The 25739-nt window shown below is 43.7% G+C and overlaps 3 protein-coding genes across 3 annotated transcripts; all 3 read left to right on the top strand.

Moving 5' to 3' along the window:
* The first annotated feature begins 1576 nt into the window (after nt 1-1576).
* On the top strand, nt 1577-6873 carry LOC134395642 (neurotrophin receptor-interacting factor homolog). Its single transcript, XM_063121803.1, is given in 4 exon segments — nt 1577-1810; nt 1812-2162; nt 6396-6398; nt 6706-6873. Coding segments are annotated over 4 exon segments (756 nt in total).
* A 3535-nt stretch (nt 6874-10408) lies between these two features.
* Nucleotides 10409-11794, top strand: LOC134395641 (zinc finger protein 239-like). The gene is made up of 2 exons (XM_063121802.1): nt 10409-10433; nt 10544-11794. Exons 1-2 carry the CDS (start codon nt 10409-10411, stop codon nt 11632-11634), a joined length of 1116 nt encoding a protein of 371 aa, XP_062977872.1. The 3' UTR covers nt 11635-11794.
* A 10093-nt stretch (nt 11795-21887) lies between these two features.
* LOC134395640 (zinc finger and SCAN domain-containing protein 32-like) lies at nt 21888-25483 on the top strand. The gene is made up of 2 exons (XM_063121800.1): nt 21888-22619; nt 25304-25483. Exons 1-2 carry the CDS (start codon nt 21888-21890, stop codon nt 25481-25483), a joined length of 912 nt encoding a protein of 303 aa, XP_062977870.1.
* Nucleotides 25484-25739: the final 256 nt, after the last annotated feature.

The raw sequence follows: 25739 nt of genomic DNA, 5'->3' as shown, positions 1-25739 counted from the left end.
AAGTAACTCTGCCTTAGTCTTCCCACCTGCAATATGGGACTGAGCTGGGCTTGCAAGGTTGCCCCAAGCAGCCTCAGCCCGCGTTCTGTTTCAGCAGTATTTGGCTGTTAATATTGGCCTACGTTACAATCTTGCTATTGGATCTTTACTTTGTAATATTTATTTATTATTTAGGGTGACCCTATGAAAAGGAGGACAGGGCTCCTGTATCTTTAACAGTTGTATAGAACAAGGAATTTCAGCAGGTGTCATTTGTATATATGGAGAACCTGGTGAAATTTCCTCTCCATCATCACAGTTAAAGCTGCAGGAGCCCTGCCCTCTTTTCAATCTGGTCACTCTAGTATAGCTCCTGCAGCTTTAACTGTGGTGATGAAGAGGGAATTTCACCAGGTTCCCCATATATACAAATGACACCTGCTGAAACTCCTTGTTCTATACAACTGTTAAAGATACAGGAGCCCTGTCCTCCTGTTGATATGGTCACCCTATAATTATTTCTTACTTAATTACTTTTATATTCTGCCTTTTTTCCTCTTTAAGGAACCCAAGGTGGCATCCATGATCCTCCTCCTCTCCCTTTTTATCCTCACAACAACAACCCTGTGAGGTGGGTTGGGCTGAGAGTCTGTGACTGGCCCAAAGTCACCCAGTGGGTTTCTATGGCCAAGTGGGGAGTAGAACCCAGATCTCCCAGTCCGACACTCTAGCCACTATGCCCCTCCCCACGGAATGGCAGTGCCCCAATGAGGTAAGCAGGAACCAGCACCACTGTTTGGTGGGGAGGGGGGAAAGGTGACTACTCAATGAGTGGGACTGCTCCACTCCACGGAGCGCTACTTCTGTGTCGCCCAAGTGCAGCATGCAAATAGTAATCCGTGGAGTTAACTGTTCACACTCCATGGACTAAAGTGTCATCCAAACGCTCCCAATGGCCTGGTTCAGAAGACACTTTAAACCACGGCTTAAACCATGGTTAAAGCCATTTAACCATGGTGGCTTCAACCGTGGTTAAATGGCTTTAACCATGGTTAAAGCCGTGGTTTAAAGTGTCTTCTGAACCAGACCATTATGTGCTTGCTTAGAGCTTACCCTCCATGCACCCAGACTTTTCTGTAGTGTTTCAGAACAAAATCCGGATGGGGAAGGTGGTCTCTCAGTCCCTACTCTCAATACAAAAGATTGTAACATACGAGATTCCATTAGACCTGGTTTCCATTTTAAATTACACTGATCTCTTAGTGTAATTTAAAATGGAAACCAGGTCTAATGGAATCTTGTATGTTACGATCTTTTGTATTAAAACTTTGATGTTCTCCATTGAGCCATGGGAAATTCCCACCATAATAATGTCTAAAATGTTGGCTATTATGGAGGGAGAGTGATATAACTTGAAAATATTCTAATTCTAGATTTGAGAGAGAAGAGTCAGGAGTGAAAGTGATGAAGGAGGAAAAATCTGCAGGGCCAGAATTCGAAGAGGGACCAGAAGGAACAGGAAAAGCCAAGGGTTTAATTCAGCCTACATATATGACAGAACAACTAGGATGGTGACAAAGGGGAACCATCCATACGGATGCAAGAGCGCTGGGATGCCCAGTGGCAGGACTTCCTGAAGACACTGCAGCCCGCTCACGCAGAAGGGGGGAAACCAATGACGTCAGAGGCTGCCCCTTGGGACGACACCAAGGCCTTCCTGGCCTCCTTTGAGCAAGTGGCCAAGGCATACCGGTGGCCGAGAGGAGAGTGGGCGGCCCGGCTCCTGCCAGCACTGAGCGAGGAAGCAGAAGAGGCCTTTCGGAGCCTGGATCAGGAGAGATCAGGAGGACTATGGGAAGGTGAAGGCGGCCATCTTGCGAGGGGAAGCCCTGAGGATGGAGGCGCAGCGCCAGCACTTCAGGCAATTCTGGTGCCAGGAGGTCAGAGACCCCCGAAGGATTCACAGCCAAGTCCAGGAGCTTTGCCGGCAGTGGCTGAAGCCGGAGAGACACAGCAAGGAGCAGATCCTGGAGCTGCTGATCCTGGAGCAGTTCCTGGCCAGCCTGCCAGTGGACCTCCAGGGCTGGATCCAGGCAGGAGGGCTGGACACCTGCTCCCAGGCCCTGGCCCTGGCCGAGGACTTCCTCATGAGCCAGCAAGGGACCGAGACAGGACAGTGGCAGGTGAGGCTTTAATATTTCCTTCCCAGAGTCTCTAAGAGGACAAAGAATGTGGATTAGGCTATTACAACCATCTTCACTTGTTCACTTAAAGATGGATAAAATAGATAATGCTTAAACTCACATAATCCATACTTAGCCAAAAGAGCAGAATCATAGAATAGAGTAAGAAGGGGCCTACAAGGCCATCGAGTCCAACCCCCTGCTCAATGCAGGAATCCACCTTAAAGCATCCCTGAGAGATGCTTGTCCAGCTGCCTCTTGAAGGTCTCTAGTGTGGGAGAGCCCACAACCTGCCTAGGTAACTGATTCTGGAAAGTGTTCCTTGCCTGTAGCAGTTACTTTCCTACTCTCATCCCTCTGTCCTGAGTGGAATCAGCCTCCATTTTTCAGGGGCTTTTGAAGGAGATGTGTGAAGATTCTCCAGATGCAGAGGAAGAGCCCTTGGATCCTGGGAAGGGACAGATCTACAAAGAAGCCAAGCAAAATGGTGATTCGGAGATCTATGCGCTGGGTGAGGATTCACTAAGTTATTAAGTGTTTTGCTTACTGAGTGTTTGTGGGACGCTCAGTCTGATCACATTAAAAAGTAAGGCTGATGCTCTTTTACCTGTATCGCTCTTGCGGCAGAGGAGATTTTGGCAAATGCAGCTTGACGTCCAGGGAATCTGGGTAGTTGCCACCTGCTGAGTTGTAGGCAGAGGATGCTTGACCTCTTTTTGCAGCCAATGGAAGTGGGCCAGAATTGGTCTTATTTGCTCAGACCTTGGGAGATATTGTATTATAAGGGTTTTCTTACTGATCTCTTCCCTATGTGAACAATTGCATGGTTACAAAGCTACCAGTTGTGTTTTAGGATTTTTTAAAGGGTTTGGTTAAGTTCTCTGTTCTTGACTTTAAGAAGGAAAGTCTTTCTTTTTCTCCACCCCACCCCCCCTTATGCTTGGGCTGAAGGGAGGGTAATTTGGCAATAAGGGTCAGAAACTCCTCAAACAGCTGGACAAATAAGGGTGTGTCATAAGAACTTAAGAAGAGCCCTGTTGGATCAGACCAAGGGTCCATCCTGGTTGGGCTTTTTATATTAGGGTGACCCTATGAAAAGGAGGACAGGGCTCCTGTACCTTTAACAGTTGCCTAGAAAAGGGAATTTCAGCCAGTGTCATTTGTATATATGGAGAACCTGGTGAAATTCCCTCTTCATCACAACAGTTAAAGCTGCAGGTGCCCTGTCCTCTTTCAAATCTGGTCACTCGAGTATAGCTCCTGCAGCTTTCACTGTTGCGATGAAGAGGGAATTTCACCAGGTTCCCCATATATGCAAATGACACCTGCTGAAATTCCCTTTTCTAGGCAACTGTTAAAGATACAGGAACCCTGTCCTCCTTTCCATAGGGTCACCCTATTTTATATTGTATTTTGTATTTGTGTTTTTAGATTGTTGGTTGTTTTTATGCTCTTCGTGGTTTTAATTTTTGCGTACCGCCTAGAGAGCTTCGGCTATTGGGCGGTATAAAAATGTAATAAATAAATAAATAAATCTAGTCCAGCACTCTGTTCACACAGTGGCCAACCAGCCATCGGCCAGGGATGAACAAGCAGGACATGGTGCAACAGCTTCTCCCACCCATGTTCCCCAGCAACTGGTGCACACGGGCTTATTGCCTCGAATACTGGAGACGCCACACAACCATCAGGGGCTAGTTGCTATAGCCTTCTCCTCCAGGGATTTATCGAATTCCCTTTTCAAGTGTCAGCAGGAGGAAAAGTAATTCTCCCGCCTCCCCCCCCCCCCATCCTGTAGAGGCTGTGCAAGAGCTGAGCTGCTAGTTCAAAACAGAACTCCCTAGAACAACTAAGCTGTGCATGCATTGTGCAAAGGAACCAGCTCTGGACAAGGCTGAGCAAGAACTACTGAGAGAGAGTTACTGGCTACCTTTCTGTATGAGGAGGCGGCATAATGGGAGTCAGGACTCCTTTGACTTTAATCATTATAAGGAAAAGAGAATTTCAGCAGAGGCGACTTTTCCCACCACGCAATCCCAGGTTCCCTTTGCCAAATACCCTCTTGTCTGCTTAAAGGAGCTGCTTCCCTAGGGAGGTTAGATTGCCTTGTTCTTTGTTTAATTTTAGGCAGCCCCTTAAAACCATTTTTCTTCTGTTTAGTGCGGTGGTTCCCAAACTTTTTCAGGTCACCGTCCCCTTGGTTCCACAAACTCATGCCCAGTGCCTCCTACCCTACACTATAGAAATCATTATTCAGCTAATAGCGGTTTTCAACGACCCACTAAGGAAGATAATAACAATAAAATTCAAAACAGTAACAATTAATTGAATATTTATTCAAAATCCAAAGCACCCACCGCGGGCTTGCCGAGGGAGGGAGGGAAAAGAGAGCAAACGCCTCTGTTTTGCAGCCGGCGTGGCGGGGCACACCAAGCAGGGTATGTCTCTTCATTATTTATTTATTATTTATTTATTTATTACATTTCTATACCGCCCAATAGCCGGAGCTCATTAGCGTTTTGGTGCTTTTGAAACATTTCAATTCACCGTTAAAAGGACTCTTCTTAAACGGTATTAATACATGTGTGGATTCTTCGCCTGTATGGCTTGGGACCAAACTACTTTCTCTCATAAAAATGCCGCCCCCTTGCCTCTTAACGCCCCCCTATGCAATCCCACCGCCCCCAAGGGGGCAGGACCACCCACTTTGGGAACCACTGGTTTAGTGCTTCAGTTATTTTAAATGTAATTCCGCTCTCTGTTTTTAAGGACGATTCATAGGTAATGTTACAAATAAAACAACAAATATGGTCAGCCCAAGCATGAGATGAGCTGCTTCCTCTTCTAAAATCCTCCTTCTGTACTTCGCAGGCGGTGGAATCAAATGCCCAAGTCACACCAGTTCGTCACTTCCTCCGGAAGGACAGGAAATGGTCCAAACTGGTGTGAAAGAGGTATGTGAGGGTCTGGTGAGTCAATCTGTTATGTGTACGTTTGGGAGCATATAGGAGGACTTGTGGTAGAGGGGGGAAAACACCACTGAACAGGCGATAGATAAGAGACAGGCTCCAGTGCTATTGAAAAATATAAAATCTTTAATAGTTCTTTTTGTATCAAGGGCTCGACGTTTCGAATTAAAACAAAATCCTTCTTCAGGAGCTGACACTAGACACAGGCTCCTGTAAAACAACCTGTTTTTGTATATTAGAAAATCTTAAGCTTTTATTTCTTCTAGGCGTTCTGCATTGTGCCAAAAAATTCTCTCTTGTGATGACGAGTCCAGGTCGAAGAACATATAGGAGTCAGGTTAACAGATATAGAATCATAGAATCGTAGAGTTGGAAGGGGCCTATAAGGCCATCGAATCCAGCGCCCTGCTCAACACAGGAATCCACCGAAAAGCTCAAATGGCCTGCCCGCATGGTTAGTTCCTTTAAATGTAGAATAAGCTCTGTGCACAAATCTTGATAAAATAGTTAAGAGCAGAGACACCACACTGACAACAAAGGTCCGCATAGTTAAAGCAATGGTGTTCCCCGTAGTAACCTATGGCTGCAAGAGCTGGACCATAAGGAAAGCTGAGCGAAGGAAGATAGATGCTTTTGAACTGTGGTGTTGGAGGAAAATTCTGAGAGTGCCTTGGACTGCAAGAAGATCAAACCAGTCCATACTCCAGGAAATAAAGCCAGACTGCTCACTTGAGGGAATGGTATCAAAGGCAAAACTGAAGGACTTTGGCCACATAATGAGAAGACAGGATACCCTGGAGAAGAGGCTGATGCTAGGGAAAGTGGAAGGCAAAAGGAAGAGGGCCGACCAAGGGCAAGATGGATGGATGATATTCTGGAGGTGACAGACTTGACCTTGGGGGAGCTAGGGGTGGCGACGGCCGACAGAAAACTCTGGCGTGGGCTGGTCCATGAAGTCACAAAGAGTTGGAAACGACTGAACGAATAAACAACAAAAAGGCTCTGTGCAGCTGCTCATCTTAAAGCAGATGAGAGAAGGTATAAAGGGCCCCAAGTATACACAGGATTGCAGCCAGAGGACCAAACTGGATGTTTTAAGCAAGGACCTGCATTTTCAAATACGGGGGACTGAAAAACACTATTTGTAAATGTTGGGATGGTGGGGCAATGTGTGTGATGTTTTGTCTTAATGCTAGGGTGACCCTATGAAAAGGAGGACAGGGCCCCTGTATTTTTAAAAGTTGCATTGACAAGGGAATTTCAGCAGGTGTCCTTTGTATGCATGCAGCACCTGATGAAATTCCCTCTTCCTTACAACAGTTAAAGCTGCAGAAGCCCTGCCCTCTTTTGTATCTGGTCACTCTTGTATAACTAGTGCAGCTTTAACTGTTGTGATGAAGAGGGAATTTCACCAAGGGCTGCATGCCTACAAAGGACGCCTGCGGAAATTCCCCTTTCGACACAACTGTTAAAGATGCAGGAGCCCTGTCCTCCTTTTCATAGGGTCACCCTACTTAACTCTCTTTCTCCCTCAACAAAATCTGATAGGAAGTTGTTGGCTGTCTTGTTGGCAGGAACCTCTGGGTCTCATGGAAACTAGCCTGACTTCACAGATAATCAAACAGAGTTTGACACAGCCAGGTCAACGAACCGTAGTTTGGGAAATCTTGCAGGAAGATGGAGGGAATGAAGATTCTTTGGGTAAGGCGTTCTTCTGCTCACGTCCTGTAAATCCAGTGTAAAGTTTAGCTGTTCCGTTTCCAATTGCAGAACTTACACATATTGGAAAAGACACATGGCATAAATGGATTGTATTACAGTCTCAGTGATTTTGACTGAAATACAGACCAAATGGTGGGAATACTTATGGTCAAGTGGTGATGTGGGTTGTTGCTGAGTATATTTTAGCGTATAAAAAGTTGATATACCCCAAGGTTTATTAGGATTTATTACTAGTGGGCTACATCCAATGTTACGCAGACAGATGTCCATCATGCAATGGAGTGCCTTCCTGTCCTTCCTCCAGCCATCCCCACATTCCTTGAAATCTGCTTTGGGCAGGACTCCCAATCTGGATTTGGGGACACACAGATTGCTGCAAGGGGAACGCAATCTGACAGTGGCAACCATTCCACTGGCAAAAAGACTGGCCATTTCTACACCAGCCTGGTGTAGAGGGAGAGAGGGGGGAGGATCTCAAGATATCCTGATCACAAGATTCCCCTCCTTAGTCCACATGCGGGCACAACAGACCAGGAAGAACATCCCGAGACCGCGGGAAGAATCGCATTTTCCCAGGGAGTACTTATCCCTGGGAAAACTTGTTCTCATCCCTCCTTCCTGCTGGGAGTCTCTGTGCGTCATTTGGACGCACAGGGGCTTGGCCATGACCAGCCCGCATTTTGGGGCTGGTGTAGAAATGGCCTCTATCAGATATAACCTATTTTTTCATGATTTTCTCGTGTTCATTCATTTCATTCATATTATTTCTGTACCGCCCAATAGCCGAAGCTCTCTGGGCAGTTTACAAAGATTAAAAGTCATTAGAAAAACATTTATGCATAGTGTAAAAAACATTTACAGACAAACCGCACATACACATATATATTTTGTGAAGCCAGTGTGGTGTAGTGGCTAGAGTGTCGGACTGGGAGTCGGGAGATCCGAGTTCTAGTCCCCACTCGGCCATGGAAACCCACTGGGTGACTTTGGGCCAGTCACAGACTCTCAGCCCAACCTACCTCACAGGGTTGTTGTTGTGAGGATAAAGTGGAGAGGAGGAGGATTATGTACGCTGCCTTGGGTTCCTTGCAGGGAAAAAGGCGGAATATAAATGCAATTATTTATATATATATATATATATATATATACACACACACACACACACACACACAATTTTAAACAATCAACAATAAGAAAAACCCAGAATCTGATTAAAACTTCATCATATGTTGCTGAATGCCTAAGAGAAGAGGAAGGTCTTGTGGTGCTGAAAAGATAACAATGTTGGCACCAGGCAGGCCTCACCAGAGAAATTATTCCATAATTGAGGGGCCACCATTGAGAAGGCCTCTCCCTTGTTGCCGTCTTCCAAGCTTCCCTCAGAGGAGGCACCTGGAGGAGGGCCTTAGATTATGAACGTAGTATATGGGTAGATTCATGCCAGGAGAGGTACTCTGTCAGGTATTGCAGTCCTGAGCCATATAAAGGTTAAAACCAGCCCCTTGAATTGGGCTTGGAAACATACAGGCAGCCAGTGAGAGTGGGCCAGAAACAGTGTTCAGACCATCTTGTCTCTGGCTGCCTCATTTTACATGATCTGCACTTCTGAACCGTCATCAATGGCATCCCCATGTACAGCACATTGCAGTAATAGAGGTTACCAGAGCATAGACAGTTGAAGCTAAGTTATCCCAGTCCAGAGAGGGGCATAGCTGGGCCATCAACCGAAATTGGTAAAAGGCACTCAGTTCTACGCAGGCCACTTGAGCATCTATTGACAAAAATGGCTCAAGGACAACCCCCAAGCTACCACCTGCTCTTTCAGGGGAGTGCAGCCCCATCCAGAATAGTTTGAGCAACCTCCATCTGGTCAGAAGAATCACCCACTAACAGCATCTAGGTCTTGTCTGGATTCGAGTTTCAGTTTATCAGCCCTCATCCAGTCCATTGTTGCAGCCAGGCACACCCACAGCTTCACCAAATCAAGATAAAAGTGAAATAGAGCCGTGTGTCATTCGCATAGTGAACGGCAATGCATTCCAAAACCCCTGACGAATGCACTGAGCGGTTTCATGCAGGTGTTGAACAGCACAGGGGATAAAACTGACCCTTTGTATAACTTTTAATTCTGTGGAGGAATTTTCTAATTTGCAAAAGGCAGCAGTGGGTTCCTCCATTTTAAAAAAAATGAAGTTTCTGGCTCTTATTCACAAATAATATTTAAAATTAATTATTCTAAAATGTACCTGATGCTGTGCTTGGAGTTACATAATTTTAAAACTACCACCCTTGATAAAAAGAAAAGGGTGGACATGATCATAAAGGTATTTATTTGTTTATTTAAAACATTTGTATCCTGCCCTATATCATTAAGATCTCAGGGCGGTGTACAGATAAAATCATACATCATCATCATCATCATCATAATTTGTTACCTGCCTCTCCCTCTGGATCGAGGCGGGGCACAGCACAAATACAAATACAATAAAATAATATAACTAATTAAAACATTTAAAACTAATACATTGTTAAAAGCAGCACATTATTAAAAGGCATCTTAAAATTCAACTGGGTAGGCCTGCCGGAAGAGATCAGTCTTTATGGCTTCCTTAAATTCCGGAAGACTGTTAAGTTGACGAATCTCTCCCAGCAAGCCATTCCACAAACTGGGAGCAGCAGCGAAAAACAAATTAAAGGTAGAAAGAAACATGGATGTAGCAGAGAGAGAAATGCCTTTCAAGGAAAAGCCAGGCAAAGAGAGGCTACAGGCATTTTGAAAAGATGTCCTCAGAGCATAGACAACATTCCTCTTTCTGTCTTGGCAGGTGACAGGAAGAGAAGACATATCATAATGGAGAATTCTCAATGTGGAGGAAATGTGCCAGAAGACATGCCCAGGACAGCCCCACAAGTAAGCCAAGTCAATATCCTGGAGACAGCTGATGACCACAAGGAAGGATGTCCATCTAGTGAGGAACATTGGAAGCAGCCAGTGGAAAGAGAGAAGGAGTGTAATGAACTCACGGAAGGTCTTCCAGCTGCATTTCTCCAGCCTTCCAAAATACACAGAAGGGATAAAATGCCCATGTACTCAAAATATGGTAGAAGGTCATAGAATCATAGAATCATAGAATAGCAGAGTTGGAAGGGGCCTACAAGGCCATCGAGTCCAACCCCCTGCTCGATGCAGGAATCCACCCTAAAGCATCCCTGACAGATGGTTGTCCAGCTGCCTCTTGAATGCCTCTAGTGTGGGAGAGCCCACAACCTCCCTAGGTAGCTGATTCCACTGTCGCACTGCTCTAACAGTCAGGTATCGCTACAGAGTAGAACTTGATATGACAGATACCATGGAGGACTACGATGAATGTCCCACATCGGAGCAAAACCTCCAAAATTCATGCTTTGATCAATATCAGACAAAGATAACAAGAGAGAGTAAATCTAAATTATCTGGTAGTTTGAACAGAGATCAGAGTAATCACGCAGAAGAGAAACCTCAAAACTCTCCTGAATGTGGGAACAGCTCTAGTTATGTGAAGTCACTAAAGAGGAATGAAAATATTCAAAGTGAAGGAAGGCCATTTGAATGTTTGCATTGTAGCAAATACTTCAGTCAGAAAGAACATTTGATGAATCATCAGCAACTTCATACTGGAAGGTCTGGAAAAATCTTCACTTTTAGGTAAGGATTAGTGGGACACCAGAGAATTCATACTGGAGAGAAACCGTACAAATGTTCTCAGTGTGGGAAATGCTTCAATCAGGGAGAGGTTTTGAAATTCCATCAGAGAGTTCATACAGGAGGGAAGCCACACAAATGTTCTCAATGTGGGAAATGCTTTAATTATGGAAGAAGCTTGGTGTGTCACCAGAGAAGTCATACTGGAGAGAAACCGTACAAATGTTCCCAGTGTGGGAAAAGCTTTAGTGGGAGAGATAAGATAAAGAGACATCAGACAATTCATACTGGAGAGAAACGGTACAAATGTTCCCAGTGTGGGAAAAGTTTCAGTCGGAATGAACACTTGAAGAAACATCAGAGAACTCACACTGGAGATAAACCATATAAATGTTCCCAGTGTGAGAAATGCTTCAGCAACAGGGAGCATTGGACGATCCATCAGAGAATTCATACTGGAGAGAAACCATACAAATGCCCTAACTGTGAAAAACGCTTTAGTCATAGTGAAAATTTGAAAAACCATCAGAGAACTCATACTGGAGAGAAACCATACAAATGTTCTCAGTGTGGGAAGTGCTTCAGTCAGGGAGGCGATTTGAAAATCCATCAGAGAGTTCATACCGGAGAGAAACCATACAGATGTTCTCAGTGGGGGAAATGCTTCAGTCAGGGAGGGAACTTGATGTGTCATCAGAGAATTCATACCGGAGAAAAACCATACAAATGTTCTCAGTGTGGGAAATCCTTCAAGCAGGGAAGACTATTGAAGAACCATCGGAGAACTCATACTGGAGAGAAACCATACAAATGTGCTCAGTGTGGGAAATGCTTCAACGGGAAACAAAATATGAAGAGACATCAGACAATTCATACTGGAGAGAAGCCATACAAATGTTCTCAGTGTGAGAAAAGCTTCAGGCACAGTGGAAACTTGATGTGTCATCAGAGAATTCATACTGGGGAGAAACCATACAAATGTTCTCAATGTGGGAAATGCTTTAATGGGATACAAAATATGAAGAGACATCAGAGAATTCATACAGATCTTATGCAAGTCCTTGGCGTGAGAAAATCTTCAGACAGAGCGTGTACTTGAAGGATCGTACATGCAGGAGAGAAACATTCAAATGTGTGGAAGAAACTTCTTTTGGACATATAGTTTTATGAGAGATTAGGGAATTTGCAGGGAACAGAGACCTTATGCATGCCCTGAATGTGGGAAACATTTTGTTCTGGAGGATGCAATGATTTAAGATCAAGAGAGAATCCCAATGAATATCCTACAGAGGGAAGAGAGGGGAGTTTTCACTAAAAACATAACTTTATATAGGAAAATGCAGATTGAAACAAAATGGGAGTAGGAGAGGCTTCTAACAAAGAGATTATTTGATGGGATGTCAGAGTAGTCTAACTGTGTAGTTGAGATTATCGTTGCCTCACATCCCTTCCTATCTAAATTATGGGGATCATTGTATGTCAAGTTTGTAGATTTCAACAAAAAACATTCCTAATTGCAGGTAAGAAAATGCAGCTAGGAGTGGAATAGGGTAAAAGAATAGGCTATCAAGTACTCAAAGAAGGAAGGACTATGTAAGAGAATTGACTGTGTGAGAACGTCATCATAGGTAACATTCTCTGTTTCAAGCTCTCCCCATCTACAGTGAGAGAAAAGGACCCTGATCAAAATACACATTAAGCCACGGCAGTTAAGCATTTTCATCTACACATTATGACTGAAGATGTCATGTGAACCATGATTTAGTGTGTCGGATGAACCATTCCCAACCATGGTGGCTACATAACCATGTTTTAAACATTCTCACTAACCATTTGCTGCAAAAGGGTTAGCGGTCTAACCGTGGCTTAGCGTGTTGTCTGAGCAGGCCCAATATGTGTTACTACAAAATGGCACCCACAGAGGATGTGGCTAGTCACATAATGGCTGTCAAGTGGGCCTGGCTGGTCAAAAGAGGTGGGGTGAGAAAGAGAAAGGCTAGAAGCTAGGAGGGGGGATAAACTGCAAGGTAAAGAAGTGGGGGAGAGAAAGGGATCTCTCCAAGCTGGGAGAGTGGGCGTCCAAATGGAAGATGCGGCTCAGTGTAAGCTAGTGTGAGGTGATGCACGTTGGGACAAAAAAAACCAACTCCAAGTATAACCTAATGGGATCTGAGCTGGTGGTGACTAAACAAGAAAGAAATCTTGGGATTGTGGTGGACAGCTTGATGAAAATGTCCACCCAGTGTGCGGCTGCTGTAAAGAAGGCAAACTCCATGTTAGGCATGATAAGAAAAGGAATTGAGAGTAAAATCGCTAGTATCGTAGTGGCCTTATACAAATCTATGGTGCGACCATACTTGGAATACTGTGTACAGTTCTGGTCACCACACCTAAAAAAGGATATTATAGAGCTGGAAGAAGGGCAGAAAAGGGCAACTAAAATGATTAAGGGGCTGGAGCGTCTCCCCTATGAGGGAAGGTTACATCAACTGGGATTGTTTAGGTTGGAAAAAGGAGGCTGAGGGCGGGGGGGACATGATAGAAGTGTACAAAATTATGCATGGTGTGGAGAATGTGATAGGGAGACATTTTTCTCCCTCTCTCAAAATACTAGAAGCCAGGGTCATCCCATGAAACTGACTGGTGGGAGATTCAGGACAAATAAAAAAAAGGACTTCTTCACACAGCGCATAGTTAAATTATGGAACTCACTACCACAAGATGTAGTGATGGCCACCAATCTGGATGGCTTTAAAAGGGGGTTGGATAAATTCCTGGAGGCAAAGGCTATCCATGGCTGATGGTTGTGTGTTATCTCCAGTATCCGAGGCAGTAAGCCTGTGTGCACCAGTTGCTGGGGAACATGGGTGGGAGGGTGCTGTTGCACCATGTCCTGCTTATTCATCCCTGGCCAATGGCTGGTTGGCCACTGTGTGAGCAGAGTGCTGGACTAGATGGACCCTTGGTCTGATCCAGCAGGGCCCTTCTGATGTTATTTTGTAAATAGCGAAGCTAGAGGCTAAGTGTTGAGAAAAACCGCACAATATAGGGGTGATGGTGAGAGAAAGAGCAAGGCTAAGGACAGGTAAAGGGGAGAAATAGCAATGAAAGAGATTTGGTGGATGTATCTAGCTATGTATAATTACTAGAAAGTTGTATTTTTATATATAGCCCTTTGTTATGTATTCATTGCTAAAGGTATATACAAATCCATGTACCATATTTTTTTCCTGCCAGAATATGTTGTATTAATAGATGTGATTCTATCAAATCACTCTATGGCACTTGGCAAATCATGATTCAAAGTATTTTCAATTGCTTATTCTTTCTCTGCCATTCAAAGCCTATTTTCTGAATTCAGTAAAGGAACAACTCTAGAAAAAAATCCTTTATGGTTGTCTCCCTTCTGCTCTCATATATCATAATCATGAGAGGAATTAATGGTGAACTAGAACTTTCAGCAGTCCAAACAGTTTAAAGCTCACTACATTCCCAATCATATAGTAGCTTCAACTATTTGTTTTTTTAAGGGAATATTATTTGTGAAATCATAGAATCATAGAATAGCAGAGTTGGAAGGAGCCTACAAGGCCATCGAGTCCAACCCCCTGCTCAATGCAGGAACCCATCCTAAAGCATCCCTGACAGATGGTTGTCCAGCTGCCTCTTGAAGGCCTCTAGTGTGGGAGAAGCCACAAGCTCACCAGGCAACTGATTCCATTGTCGTACTGCTCTAACAGTCAGGAAGTTTTTCCTGAAGTCCAGCTGGAATCTGGCTTCCTTTAACTTGAGCCCATTATTCCGTGTCCTGCACTCTGGGAGGATCAAGAAGAGAGCCTGGCCCTCCTCTGTGTGACAACCTTTTAAGTATTTGAAGAGTGCTCTCATGTCTCCCCTCAATCTTCTCTTCTCCAGGCTAAACATGCCCAGTTCTTTCAGTCTCTCTTCATAGGGCTTTGTTTCCAGACCCCTGATCATCCTGGTTGCCCTCCTCTGAACACGCTCCAGCTTGTTCATAATAAATATTCAAATAATATTCTTCTTTGTGAAACAAAGAAGGCATTCTCATGTGAGCTCTGATTAAACGTTGAAGAAGACTAATGTGAGTGGAAATTGAGAGGGGAAAAATAAAGTTTGAACCACACAAAAATAAAATAAGATATTTTAGGAAAACTAAAAGCTGATGATGATACGATGATGATGATATATAAGCATGTACATTTTTAGCTGTGCAACCCAAGATTCTATCACTGTTTTCTCAGAGGAATTGAAAGGAAACTTACTCCTAAATAAATCTGCACAGGACTTTGGCATGTGAGCATCCCTTTATCCTATAGGACTTCTGGGACCATATAGACTTAACATACTTATTGCGGCATTAGCTTCATCAGGTGCATTTGACGAAAGCTCTTCTGCCACAACCAATCTGTAAGTGGGCATAAAGGATGTGTTTGCATCTGTTTTAGTTATGATGGTCGGGTCAGCTGCAATTATTGGCTGAGTTCAGACAACACGATAACCTACGGTGGTTAATGTCAGTTGAGTGGTCAATGGTTGGTTATTGTGTTGTCTGTCAGGCAAAAACCACCCCACAGTTGACTATTTCCCCCAAATAACCAACAGTGCTCTGCAGAGTTGACTATCTGTACAACCATTGGTTAGCGTGTTGTCTGCCGGGCTCAGTGGACTATTTTGCAGGGTTGAGTGGGCTATTTCGGCTGGCTACAGAGTTCCTGGGCAAGAGCGACCCAGTCCAGCCAGCAAAACTCGCAATGGCTGCTGGGATTGCACCGGGAGGACTGAGGGAGGAGGGAGGAGGGAGGGCAGGGGCTGTGTCAATCAAACGCCGGATTGACTATTAGTCCACTCAATGCAAGCCCCAAGCAATCCATAGTTGTGTAGGAGCATGTGTGGGGAGTACCCGCAAAATAACCAACTGAGTTGTCTATTAACCCACCATTGACTAAAGCGTTGTCTGAATGCAGCCAATGAGTCCTCCAGTAAGGAGCAATTATATGGCGCCTCACCTGTTAAATTACAAATGAAGAAAAGGAGCAGGAAGCTGAGAGAAAGATGTTGTGTGCCTTTTTAGAGTGTGGCTGCAGCCTGCTGGCTCCTTTCCAGCCAGCCATCAAGTCTAACTAAGAGCGTGTCCGGAGGGCATCCAGGGATTCTACTTGATCCTCCCCCACCCTAGGGTTTCCCTATAGAAAGGAGGACAGGGCTCCTGTATCTTTAATATTTGCATAGAAAAGAGAATTTCAGCAGGTGTCATTTGTATGCATGCAGCACCTGGTGAGATTCCCTCTTCATCACAATGGGTAAAACTGCAGGTGCCCTGCCCTCTTTTAAATCTGGTCACGCTAGTATAGTTCCTGCAGCTTTAACTGCTGTGATGAAGAGGGAATTTCACCAGGTTCTCCATATATACAAATGACACCTGCTGAAATTCCCCTTTCTATGCAACTATTAAGGATACAGGAGCCATGTCCTCCTTTCCATAGGGACACCTTAACCCTCCCCAGACAGAGCCTCATGAGGCTGCCTAAATAACTGAGCAGAGAAAAAGTACCACAAGCCAGCCTCCTCAAAGACTAGGAATGTTTCTCAATGCCTTTCTTATTTATTACAGTTATTTCTTAGCTGCCTTTCAAGACTGTAGTCATGCCAATGTGGGTTTACAATATAAAACAATAAAATTCAATCTATATTACAAAACTTCTAGGAATTATAACTGTTTAAAAATAAGCCTGTTGAAATAAAATTCAACCGGTGCTGTTGGTGTAACATTTTCTGACAGTCTGTTGACCAGGGACCAACAAAGCAGGACACGGTGCAATAGCACCCTCCCACCCATGTTCCCCAGCAACTGGTGCACACAGGCTTACTGCCTCCAATACTGAGGATAGTACACAACTATCAGTCCTAGTAGCCATTGAATCATAGAATCATAGAATAGCAGAGTTGAAAGGGGCCTACAAGGCCATCGAGTCCAACCCCCTGCTCAGTGCAGGAATCCACCCTAAAGCATCCCTGACAGATGGTTGTCCAGCTGCCTCTTGAAGGCCTCTAGTGTGGGAGAGCCCACAACCTCCCTAGGTAACTGATTCCATTGTCGTACTGCTCTAACAGTCAGGAAGTTTTTCCTGATGTCCAGCTGGAATCTGGCTTCCTTTAACTTGAGCCTGTTATTCCGTGTCCTGCACTCTGGAAGGATCGAGAAGAGATCCTGGCCCTTCTCTGTGTGACAACCTTTTCACCTTGATAGCCTTCGCCTCCAGGAATTTATTCAACCCCCTTTTAAAGCCATCCAAATGGGTGGCCTTCACTACGTTTTGTGGTAGTTAGTTCCATAATTTGACCATGCGCTGTGTGAAGAAGTCCTTCCTTTTATTTGACCTGAATCTCCAACCAATCAGCTTGATTCTCGCAATCCACATTCTCCAGACTGTGCATAATTTTGTAGACCTCTATCATGTGTCTGCAAAGGATAGGAGCATTCTGTACCAGGTGCAGTTTCAAAGTCATTTCCAAAAGCAGTCTCACATAAAGCACATTACAAAGGGCCAATCTGGGTGGAACCACGGCATGCATACGGCTAGGTCTGCTTTCCTTAGATGGGGTGGCAGCTGATGTACCACCCGATGCTGGTAAAAGGTACTCCTGGAGTCAGCAACGCCTTCAAAAGAACCCCCAATCTACAGATGTGGTCTTTCAGGGGAGTGCAACCCCATTCAATACCAGCTGAAATCCCTCTATCCGGATCAGCAGATTTCCCCCACCCGAAAATACAGACATCTTATTGGGATTAAGCTTCTGCTTGTTTGCTGTCATCTATCCAGAAACTGCCTCCAAGCAGCCATTCAAGAATTCTGCAGTTTCCCTGAGATCAGTTGGTGGAAAACAGAGGTGGGTCTGTTTGCTATCTGTATATTGGTGACACCGCAGCTCAAATCTCCTGTTTGAACGACTTAACAGTGCAATCCTGTTTTACAAATAGGTCCCATTGTCTTCAACAGGGCTTGCTCCTAAGTATATGTGCCTGCGGTTGCAGCCCAACAATTTATTTATTACATTTATATCCCGCCTTCATTCCTCCAAGAAACCCAAGGCTAGGGTGACCATATGAAAAGGAGGACAGGGCTCCTGTATCTTTAACAGTTGTAGAGAAAAGGAAATTTCAGCAGGTGTCATTTGTACGCATGAAACACCTGGTGAAATTCCCTCTTCATCACAACAGTTAAAGTGGCAGGAGCTGTACTAGAGTGACCAGATAGAAAAGAGGGCAGGTCTCCTGCAGTTTTCACTGTTGTGATGAAGAGGGAATTTCCCCAGGTGCTGCATGCATACAAATGACACCCGCTGAAATCCCCCTTTCAATACAACTGTTAAAGATACAGGAGCCTTGTCCTCCTTTCCATATGGTCACCCTGCCCAAGGCAGCGTACATAATCCTCCTCTCCATTTTATTCTCACAGCAATGCTGTGAGGTAGGTGGTACAATCTACCTCACAGGGTGGTGGTTGTGAGGATAAAATGGAGAGGAGGGAGATTAGCTTTTGTAAACCGACCAGAGAGCTTCGGCTATGGGGCAGTATATAAATGAAATAAATAAATATAAATCATGGCTGAGTTCGGTCGACACACTAATCAATGGGGGTGTGTGTGTGTGTGCGTAATCGGAACAGAATGGGAAACAACCGTTGTTTAGCGTGTTGTCCTAACTCTGCCTATATATGCCACCTTCCTTGGAAGAAAAATGGTGGAATATAAATGAAATAAATAAATAGTTTGGCCAGAGAGTCTGCGACTGGCCCAAAGTTGCCCAGTGAGGGCCCATGAAGGAGTGGGAACTAGAATCCAGCTCTCTCTACTACTCCCAGTCCAACACTCTAACCACTACACCACACTGTCTCTCAAATGTCTGTCTAATGAACAAGTGTCATTCAGTTCAATGGGACTTCCCTCCAAGGAAACGCAGGTAGGATTTCAGGATTGTGGCAGAAGCTTGCCTGCTTCATCTAATTGATGTCTTCAATTAGAAGACACGTGTTAGGATATTTATTATACCCAGTCTCTTTCTGATAAAATCAAACTCAGGACAGCCTACTCCGACGCTCCCCTCCCTCCCCATCTTTGTAGAAACATGTTTGAACAAAGGTCAGCCTAAGCACCCAATTTAGATCTCTACGGCTTCCAGGCTGACTCGCCAGATTCCCCTCCCTCATGCAAAAAGGGTTGAAGTGGGGATCGACTGGAGGACATTGATTGGTGAGTTTGGATTGCCCTCCCTGGGAGCCGCCCGATCCCCTATAAGGACTTTTGCGTTTCTGCTGGTGAGCAAAGAGTCCAGACCCAAACTCTGCAAAGCCCTGGAGGCCCAAGGGGACACCCCGGTGTAAGCCACGTGGGAGAGTAGCTCTTCAGGCTCTAGTAAGCAAGTTATGGAAAGGTAGTTTGATGCTTCATTTTTATATTTTGAGCAACTTCTCTCTGCTTGGTTGTTTAAGAAATATGTTGGGGTAGATTTGGTTCTTTGGTCTCGCCTGGATTCCCGCCTCTCCATGCGCTGGGCTGCTTGGTAAACCTGCTCACTAGGTTGCTAAAGAGATTAAAGAAAGTTCTATAAAGGGATCCGTTCCTCCTCCCTCTATATAATACTGTTAGCCTCACCCTACCCGGTGCCTGTTTACACTTCCCTGTTTGCATTCTCTTTCCCTCCTTACTGTTTACTACAACTTTATTAGATTGTAAGCCTATGCGGCAGGGTCTTGCTATTTACTGTGTAATCTGTACAGCAGCATGTACATTGATGGTGCTATATAAATAAATAATAATAATAATAACCACGAGCCTGACCTAAAGTGGGTATATGAAGGGATATTGGAAAGACATAAGGGTGTTTGAAGCACTACTTTTGGGAAGCAGAGACAAAATGTGGCTTGCAGCCTGTCCTACCTTGCAGGGTAGCTGTGAAGACATAGTAGTTTATCGAATTTAAGATAAAAAGGAGGGGGAGGACACCCGTAACACAGGAACAGGAAGCTGCCTCACATCAACTGCAAATATTGGTTAGGGTGACCGTATGAAAAGGAGGACAGGGCTCCTGTATCTTTAATAGTTGTATTGAAAAGGGAATTTCTGCAGGTGTCATTTGTATATATGGAGAACCTGGTGAAATTCACTCTTCATCACTACAGTTAAAGCTGCAGGTGCCCTGCCCTCTTTTAAAATGGCCACTCTAGTATGGCTCCTGCAGCTTTAACTGTGGTGATGGAGGAAATTTCACCAGGTTCTCCATATATACAAATGGCACCTGCTGAAATTCCCTTTTCTATGCAACTGTTAAAGATACAAGAACCCTGTCGTCCTTTTCATATGGTCACCCTATTATTATTATTATTATTATTTATTATTATTTATTTATATAGCACCATCAATGTACATGGTGCTGTACAGAGTAAAACAGTAAATAGCAAGACCCTGCCGCATAGGCTTACATTCGTCCATCTAGTTCAGCCTTTCTTACCATGGTTTTAAAAAAAAAATTCTAACAATATACCTCAATTAAAATAGCTAACAAATCTGTCATATAGAATAAACAAAGAAAAATGAGAAGATAAAAGAATAACAAAAAAGGGGGAAAGAAAAACCCCCCATAGTAATTAAAACAACATATGAAGATTTAGTACAAAACATGAAAGATGAATAAAAATCTTAGGGGGATATTACAAACGCAAATACATACACATTTTTTTTAAAGAAGGGTTATACTGATAGTAAGCCAAATAATATAGAAATATCAATTAGTTCTTTAAACTAATTTTGACCACATTTTCCATCATGCCCAGCAGCATAGATAGTTGGCAGGAAGCGCATTGATGATTAGATGGGATTCATGAATCTTTAAATATCATTCTATCTGGCAGAGTTTTGAAAAGATTATTGAGAGAACGTATTTGATCCGATGTCCTCTGAACACCATATAAATGGAATGATAAATAAACCACTGCTTTAAGTCCAGATTTAAAGCTATCTCATGTTGGTTGAAGCTCCACAAGTCTGGAAAATTGGAATAATAATAATAAATAAATGAGAAATTTATTTCTTACCTGCCTCTCCATTTTGATCAAATTAAAACATAATATATATTGTTAAAACAGAAAAAAACATTCTAAAAATATCAGCTATGGCTGATGCCTCGAGAGAAATGCTAGTGAAGCCACAAATTGTGCTTGCTTACAACTTATGCTCCATGCGCCCACAATTCTCCGTCTTTTGGGCCTAAATCTAGATGAGAAGGATGTGGGTGTCTGGGATTAAATAACCTTACCACAGTAGACTGCCAGCCCTTTGTGTGCTTAGTAAACTGATCTCTCAATATATACCAAGAAAACTTGGTATAAGATAAACTCGTATTGTAAACACTTAATTTAACTTAAATTTAAACTTTGCTGTTTTAATTCTGTATTTTAACCTACATCAATTTCTGCTGTGTGGTTTTATCCTGGTTTTTTACAATGTATTTTGTATTTGTGTTTTCAGATTGTTGGTTGTTTTATTATGCTCTTCATGGTTTTAATTTTTGTGAACCACCCAGAGAACTTTGGCTATTGGGTGGTATAAAAATGTAATAAATAAACTCTTTTCTATTACAAATTTGATTTTTATCCAGTACCTTTTACTCACTGAACATTCCACCGATAGGTGAAAATAATTTCATATCTCCGTATCATCTATATCTATATATTGCACTTCTGACAGGTAGATGGATAACTTTGAAAAATCTCATTTATTACTGCTAGAATTAATGGGCCTGTTCAGACAACACGCTAAGCCATGGTTAGGCCGCTAACATTTTTGCAGGAAATGGTTAGTGACCATGTTTAAACCGTGGTTATATAGCCCCCATGGTTAGGAATGGTTCAAACAACACACTAAATCATGGTTCTCATGACACATTAAGCCATAATGTTTACCTCAAAATACTTAATTAGCCTGGCTAAGCCTGTCGTCTGAATAGCTTCACTATCATCATATCATGATCTTAATTCAGTTTCCTCTCAGCATCACTTTTAGAGCAAATGTGTGAGCTTGGTTCCAAACATTCTCCCAAATATCCATAGCATTCTTCTAACGTATATTTTTATTCATTTGATCATGAACTCTTTCACTTGTTCTGTCTCCATATCATACTTTTTCTAATTTTTAAATACAATAGTAATTTTTATTTCAAAATTAGTTTTTTAAACTCTCAAATGTTGGTTCTGTCTAAGATATTCCACTCAACATGTCTAATTTGAAAATACTCTTAACTCTAGATTTGAGAGGGCAGAGCTAGGAGAAAAAGCGATGAAGGGGGAGAGACCTGCAGGCCCAGAAATAGAAGAAGGACAAAGCAGAGCAGGAAAAGCCTCCAGGGCAGTTCAGCCGGAATATGCCACAGAGAGACCGGGATGGGAAAAATCGCAAGAGGGCAAAGGGGAACCATCCAGGGGGATGCAAGAGCGCTGGGATGTCCAATGGCAGGAGTTCCTGAAGACACTGCAGCCCAGTCACACAGGAGAGGGGAGCCCAGTGATGTCAGAAACTGCCCCATGGGAAGACGCCAAGGCCTTTCTGGCCTCCTTTGAGCAAGTGGCCAAGGCCTGCCGATGGCCGAGAGGAGAGTGGGCAGCCCGGCTCCTGCCAGCCCTGAGTGGAGAAGCGGAAGAGGCCTTCCAAAGCCTGGAAGCCAGAGATCAGGAGGATTATGGGAAAGTGAAGGCGGCCATCTTGCAAGGGGAAGCCCTGAGGATGGAGGCGCAGCGCCAGCACTTCAGGCAATTCTGCTGCCAGGAGGTCAGAGACCCCCGAAGGATCCACAGCCAAGTCCAGGAGCTTTGCCGGCAGTGGCTGAAGCCGGAGAGACACAGCAAGGAGCAGATCCTGGAGCTGCTGATCCTGGAGCAGTTCCTGGCCAGCCTGCCAGCGGACCTCCAGGGCTGGATCCGGGCAGGAGGGCCGGACACCTGCTCCCAGGCTGTGGCCCTGGCCGAGGACTTCCTCACGAGCCAGAAAGAGGCTGAAACAGCTACCTTGCAGGTTAGGAATCAATATCTTATTCCCAGAGTCTCAGAGAGGAAATACGTTGTGGATAAAGTTGCTGGAATAACTTGCAGTTACTCAGTTAAATATGGGTAGAATTGATAAAACCTGGCTAAAGACAAGCTTAACTCAGACACTGAATGCCAATTTAAATAAGATCCTTTTCATTGTTTGCAATTGCAGAAAGTACCACCCTTGTAGTGTATTGCCACATACAATACCTATCTTAACATTATTCCTGTTGTTGTTGCTGTTGTTATTTTATTACCTATAGCAACAGTATATTCAAAAAACATATTTATCCAAAAGAGCAGAAAGTGTTTCTTGCCCAGAGCAGTGAGCTTTGTAAACCGCCCAGAGAGCTTTGGCTGTGGGGGTGAGTGGGGTGGTATATAAATTTAATAAATAAATTCCTGCTGTGTGCCTCAGCTCTGAGTAGAATTATCCCGCCTGTTTCAGGGCCCGCTGAAGGAGGAGTTTGAAGAGCCCTCGGATGCTGTGAGGGGACAGATCTACAAAGAACCCGAGCGAAACGGTGATGCTTTTTTAGTGTTTGTGCAATGCTTAGATTGTTCTGATTAAGATGGAGGACTAGCTCCTGAGCAAGATGACTGCAAAATGTTGTGCAAGAGCTGAGCTGCCAGATCACAAAAGGGAGTTCTATAGAAACAACTTAGCTGCACATACATTGTGCAAAGGAAGCAGCTAGAAATAAAGGCTGAGCAAGGAATACTGAGTATGGCCCCGTTCCGACAACACGCTAAACCATGCTGCTTAACCACAAAATGGTTAACGGAACTATTTTGTGGTTAAGCAGCATGGCTTAGCGTGTTGTCATGAATGGGGCCAAAGTCTTCCTGGCTAAAATCCTGTATGACGACGCGAAATGGGGAGGCAGGACTCCTGAGCCTTCAGCAGTCGCAAGGAAAAGGGAATTTCAGCAGAGGCGTCTTTTCCCACAGCTGAATTATAGGTTGTCTTTGTGCCAAAATCCCCTCTTGTCTACAGCACTTAAAGGAACTCCCTACCTAGGGAGATTAGATTGGCAGTTCCAGTGTTTAATTTTCTTCTTTTTTTAAAAAAATACTATTTTTATTGATTTTCAAGTAAGGACAAATACAATAAATACACAGAGTAAAAGAAAACACTCAACAACAATATAGATGTTCCCATAGCACCACTATATAAAAAAACATTCCTTCAATAAGCACTTGGTACAGAAAAAGATGCAGGTTAAGTTAGAACCTCCGACCAAAAGGATTCCTGAGTCATTGGGGGTCTAGGTTCGCCAGGATTCATATTAATAAATGTGAAAAAGTCCAACCCGTTTTCCACAAATGTGTCTGATGTTGTTTCCCCTTTTGCTAACCTGCTATGTTGTGTCAATTTATCATTTAAAGCTAGTTTCCAAATCTTATCAAACCAGCGTTGATGGTCAAAAGCTCTGTTGCTTTTCCAGAATTGGGCAATTTCCCACCTGGCTGCAACCAGCAAATGGGTGACCAAGGCTTTGGGAATAATGTTTCTCTTGGCATTCCAAAAAATAGAAAGTAGAGCCAGTGCTGGGTCAGTTTCTACGTCAACATTAATAATGTTTGTAATGGTTTGGAAAACCCTTGACCAAAAAGTTTTGACCTGTTGACATTCCCACTAAAGATGAATATAAGTACCAGGAACGGAGCAACCACGCCAACAGTGCGGGGATATATTACCATTAATATGGTGCAGTCTAACAGGGGTGATATACCACCTGTGAGTGATTTTCAGAGTGAGCTCTTTAACTTTTGCTGATATTGTTTTATAGGCTGCTGATTGCCACAAGCTTTTCCATTCACCTTCAGTGAACCTGGTGCACAGATCATGTTCCCAAATCAATTTTTAACCCTCCCTTATCTGGGAATTATTATTATTATTATTATTTATTTATATAGCACCATCTATGTACATGGTGCTGTACAGAGTAAAACAGTAAATCGCAAGACCCTGCCGCATAGGCTTACAATCTAATAAAATCATAGTAAAACAATAAGGAGGGGAAGAGAATGCAAACAGGCACAGGGTAGGGTAAAACTAACAGTACAATTCAACATCATGTGATATATATCAGAAGGTCCCAGTGTTTAATTTTTGGCAGGCTGTTAAAACGTTTTTCTACTGCTTGGCTTTTCCATTTTTAAAAATAGAATTCTGCTCTCTATTTTTATGAATGATTCACTAATGTTACACGTAAAATAATAAACGTGGCCACCCGAAGCATGAAGGGAAGTGCTGCTTCCCTTAGTAAAGTCCTCTTTCTGTCCCTCACAGGTAGTGGAATCCAACTCCACAGCTTTGCCAGTTCCTCGCTTCTTCCTGAAGGACAGGGAAGGGACCAAACTGGTGTGGAAGAGGTCGGTGACGTTCTGGTGAGTCAGGGTTGCCCACGCCATTTGAGCAAAGGCTTGAGCAACTTCGCCCGAAGGGATGCTGTCATCTCAAAGCAGTTTCAAAGTATAAATAGGGTTACAGCCAGAGGCAGAAACTGAATGGTTGAATGCAGCACCCTGTTTTCACAGATATTCTCTATAATAATATTTGTAAATGTTGGGGTGGGATGGGCCAGTTTTTATCAGTGGAAGTCAATTGTGAAATTAATTACTTAGGGTTTCTATTTTTCTTTCTGCCTGTTTTTGACCCTGCAGGAAGAGATGGATGTCCGTGGAAGTCGCCTGTGTTTGCAGATCGTCAACCCTGATTTTCCCCGGCCCGCCCAACAGACCACAGTCTGGCAAGTCCTGCAGGAGGACGGGGGGAACGTAGAGCCTTCAGGTAAGGAGCTCTTTTGCTCAAGTCCCATGAATTCAAAATACATATATATCTAGGAGGAAAACAAGCCATGAAACGGGCCCACCAGGAGCAGGGCCTTCTCTGCTGTGGCACCCCGGCTGTGGAATGAGCTCCCTAAGGAGGTTCGCCTGGCACATACACTACATTCTTTTAGACGGAAGGTGAAGAACTTTTTATTCTCTCAGTTTTTGAACAGTCTATAAATTTAACTTTAACTTTGCTGTTTTAAGTTTTTATTTTAAATTTTTATTTCTGCACTGCGGCGGATTTTATCCTGGTTGTGCTTTTATA

Source organism: Elgaria multicarinata, chromosome 3 (assembly GCF_023053635.1).
Source record: "Elgaria multicarinata webbii isolate HBS135686 ecotype San Diego chromosome 3, rElgMul1.1.pri, whole genome shotgun sequence".
Lineage (NCBI taxonomy): Eukaryota > Metazoa > Chordata > Lepidosauria > Squamata > Anguidae > Elgaria > Elgaria multicarinata.
The sequence above is the reverse complement of the archived record's forward strand: the minus strand, read 5'-3'. Positions and strand labels throughout refer to the sequence as shown.

Bases quoted from the DNA above. Each gene is read 5' to 3' on its own strand.
- LOC134395641 (XM_063121802.1), top strand. From the start codon at position 10,409: ATGAAAATATTCAAAGTGAAGGAAG. The intron at 10,434-10,543 runs GCCATTTGAATG...CTTTTAGGTAAG, and splicing joins AATATTCAAAGTGAAGGAAG to GATTAGTGGGACACCAGAGA.
- LOC134395640 (XM_063121800.1), top strand. From the start codon at position 21,888: ATGAAGGGGGAGAGACCTGCAGGCCCAGAAATAGAAGAAGGACAAAGC. The intron at 22,620-25,303 runs GTTAGGAATCAA...TTGACCCTGCAG, and splicing joins CTGAAACAGCTACCTTGCAG to GAAGAGATGGATGTCCGTGG.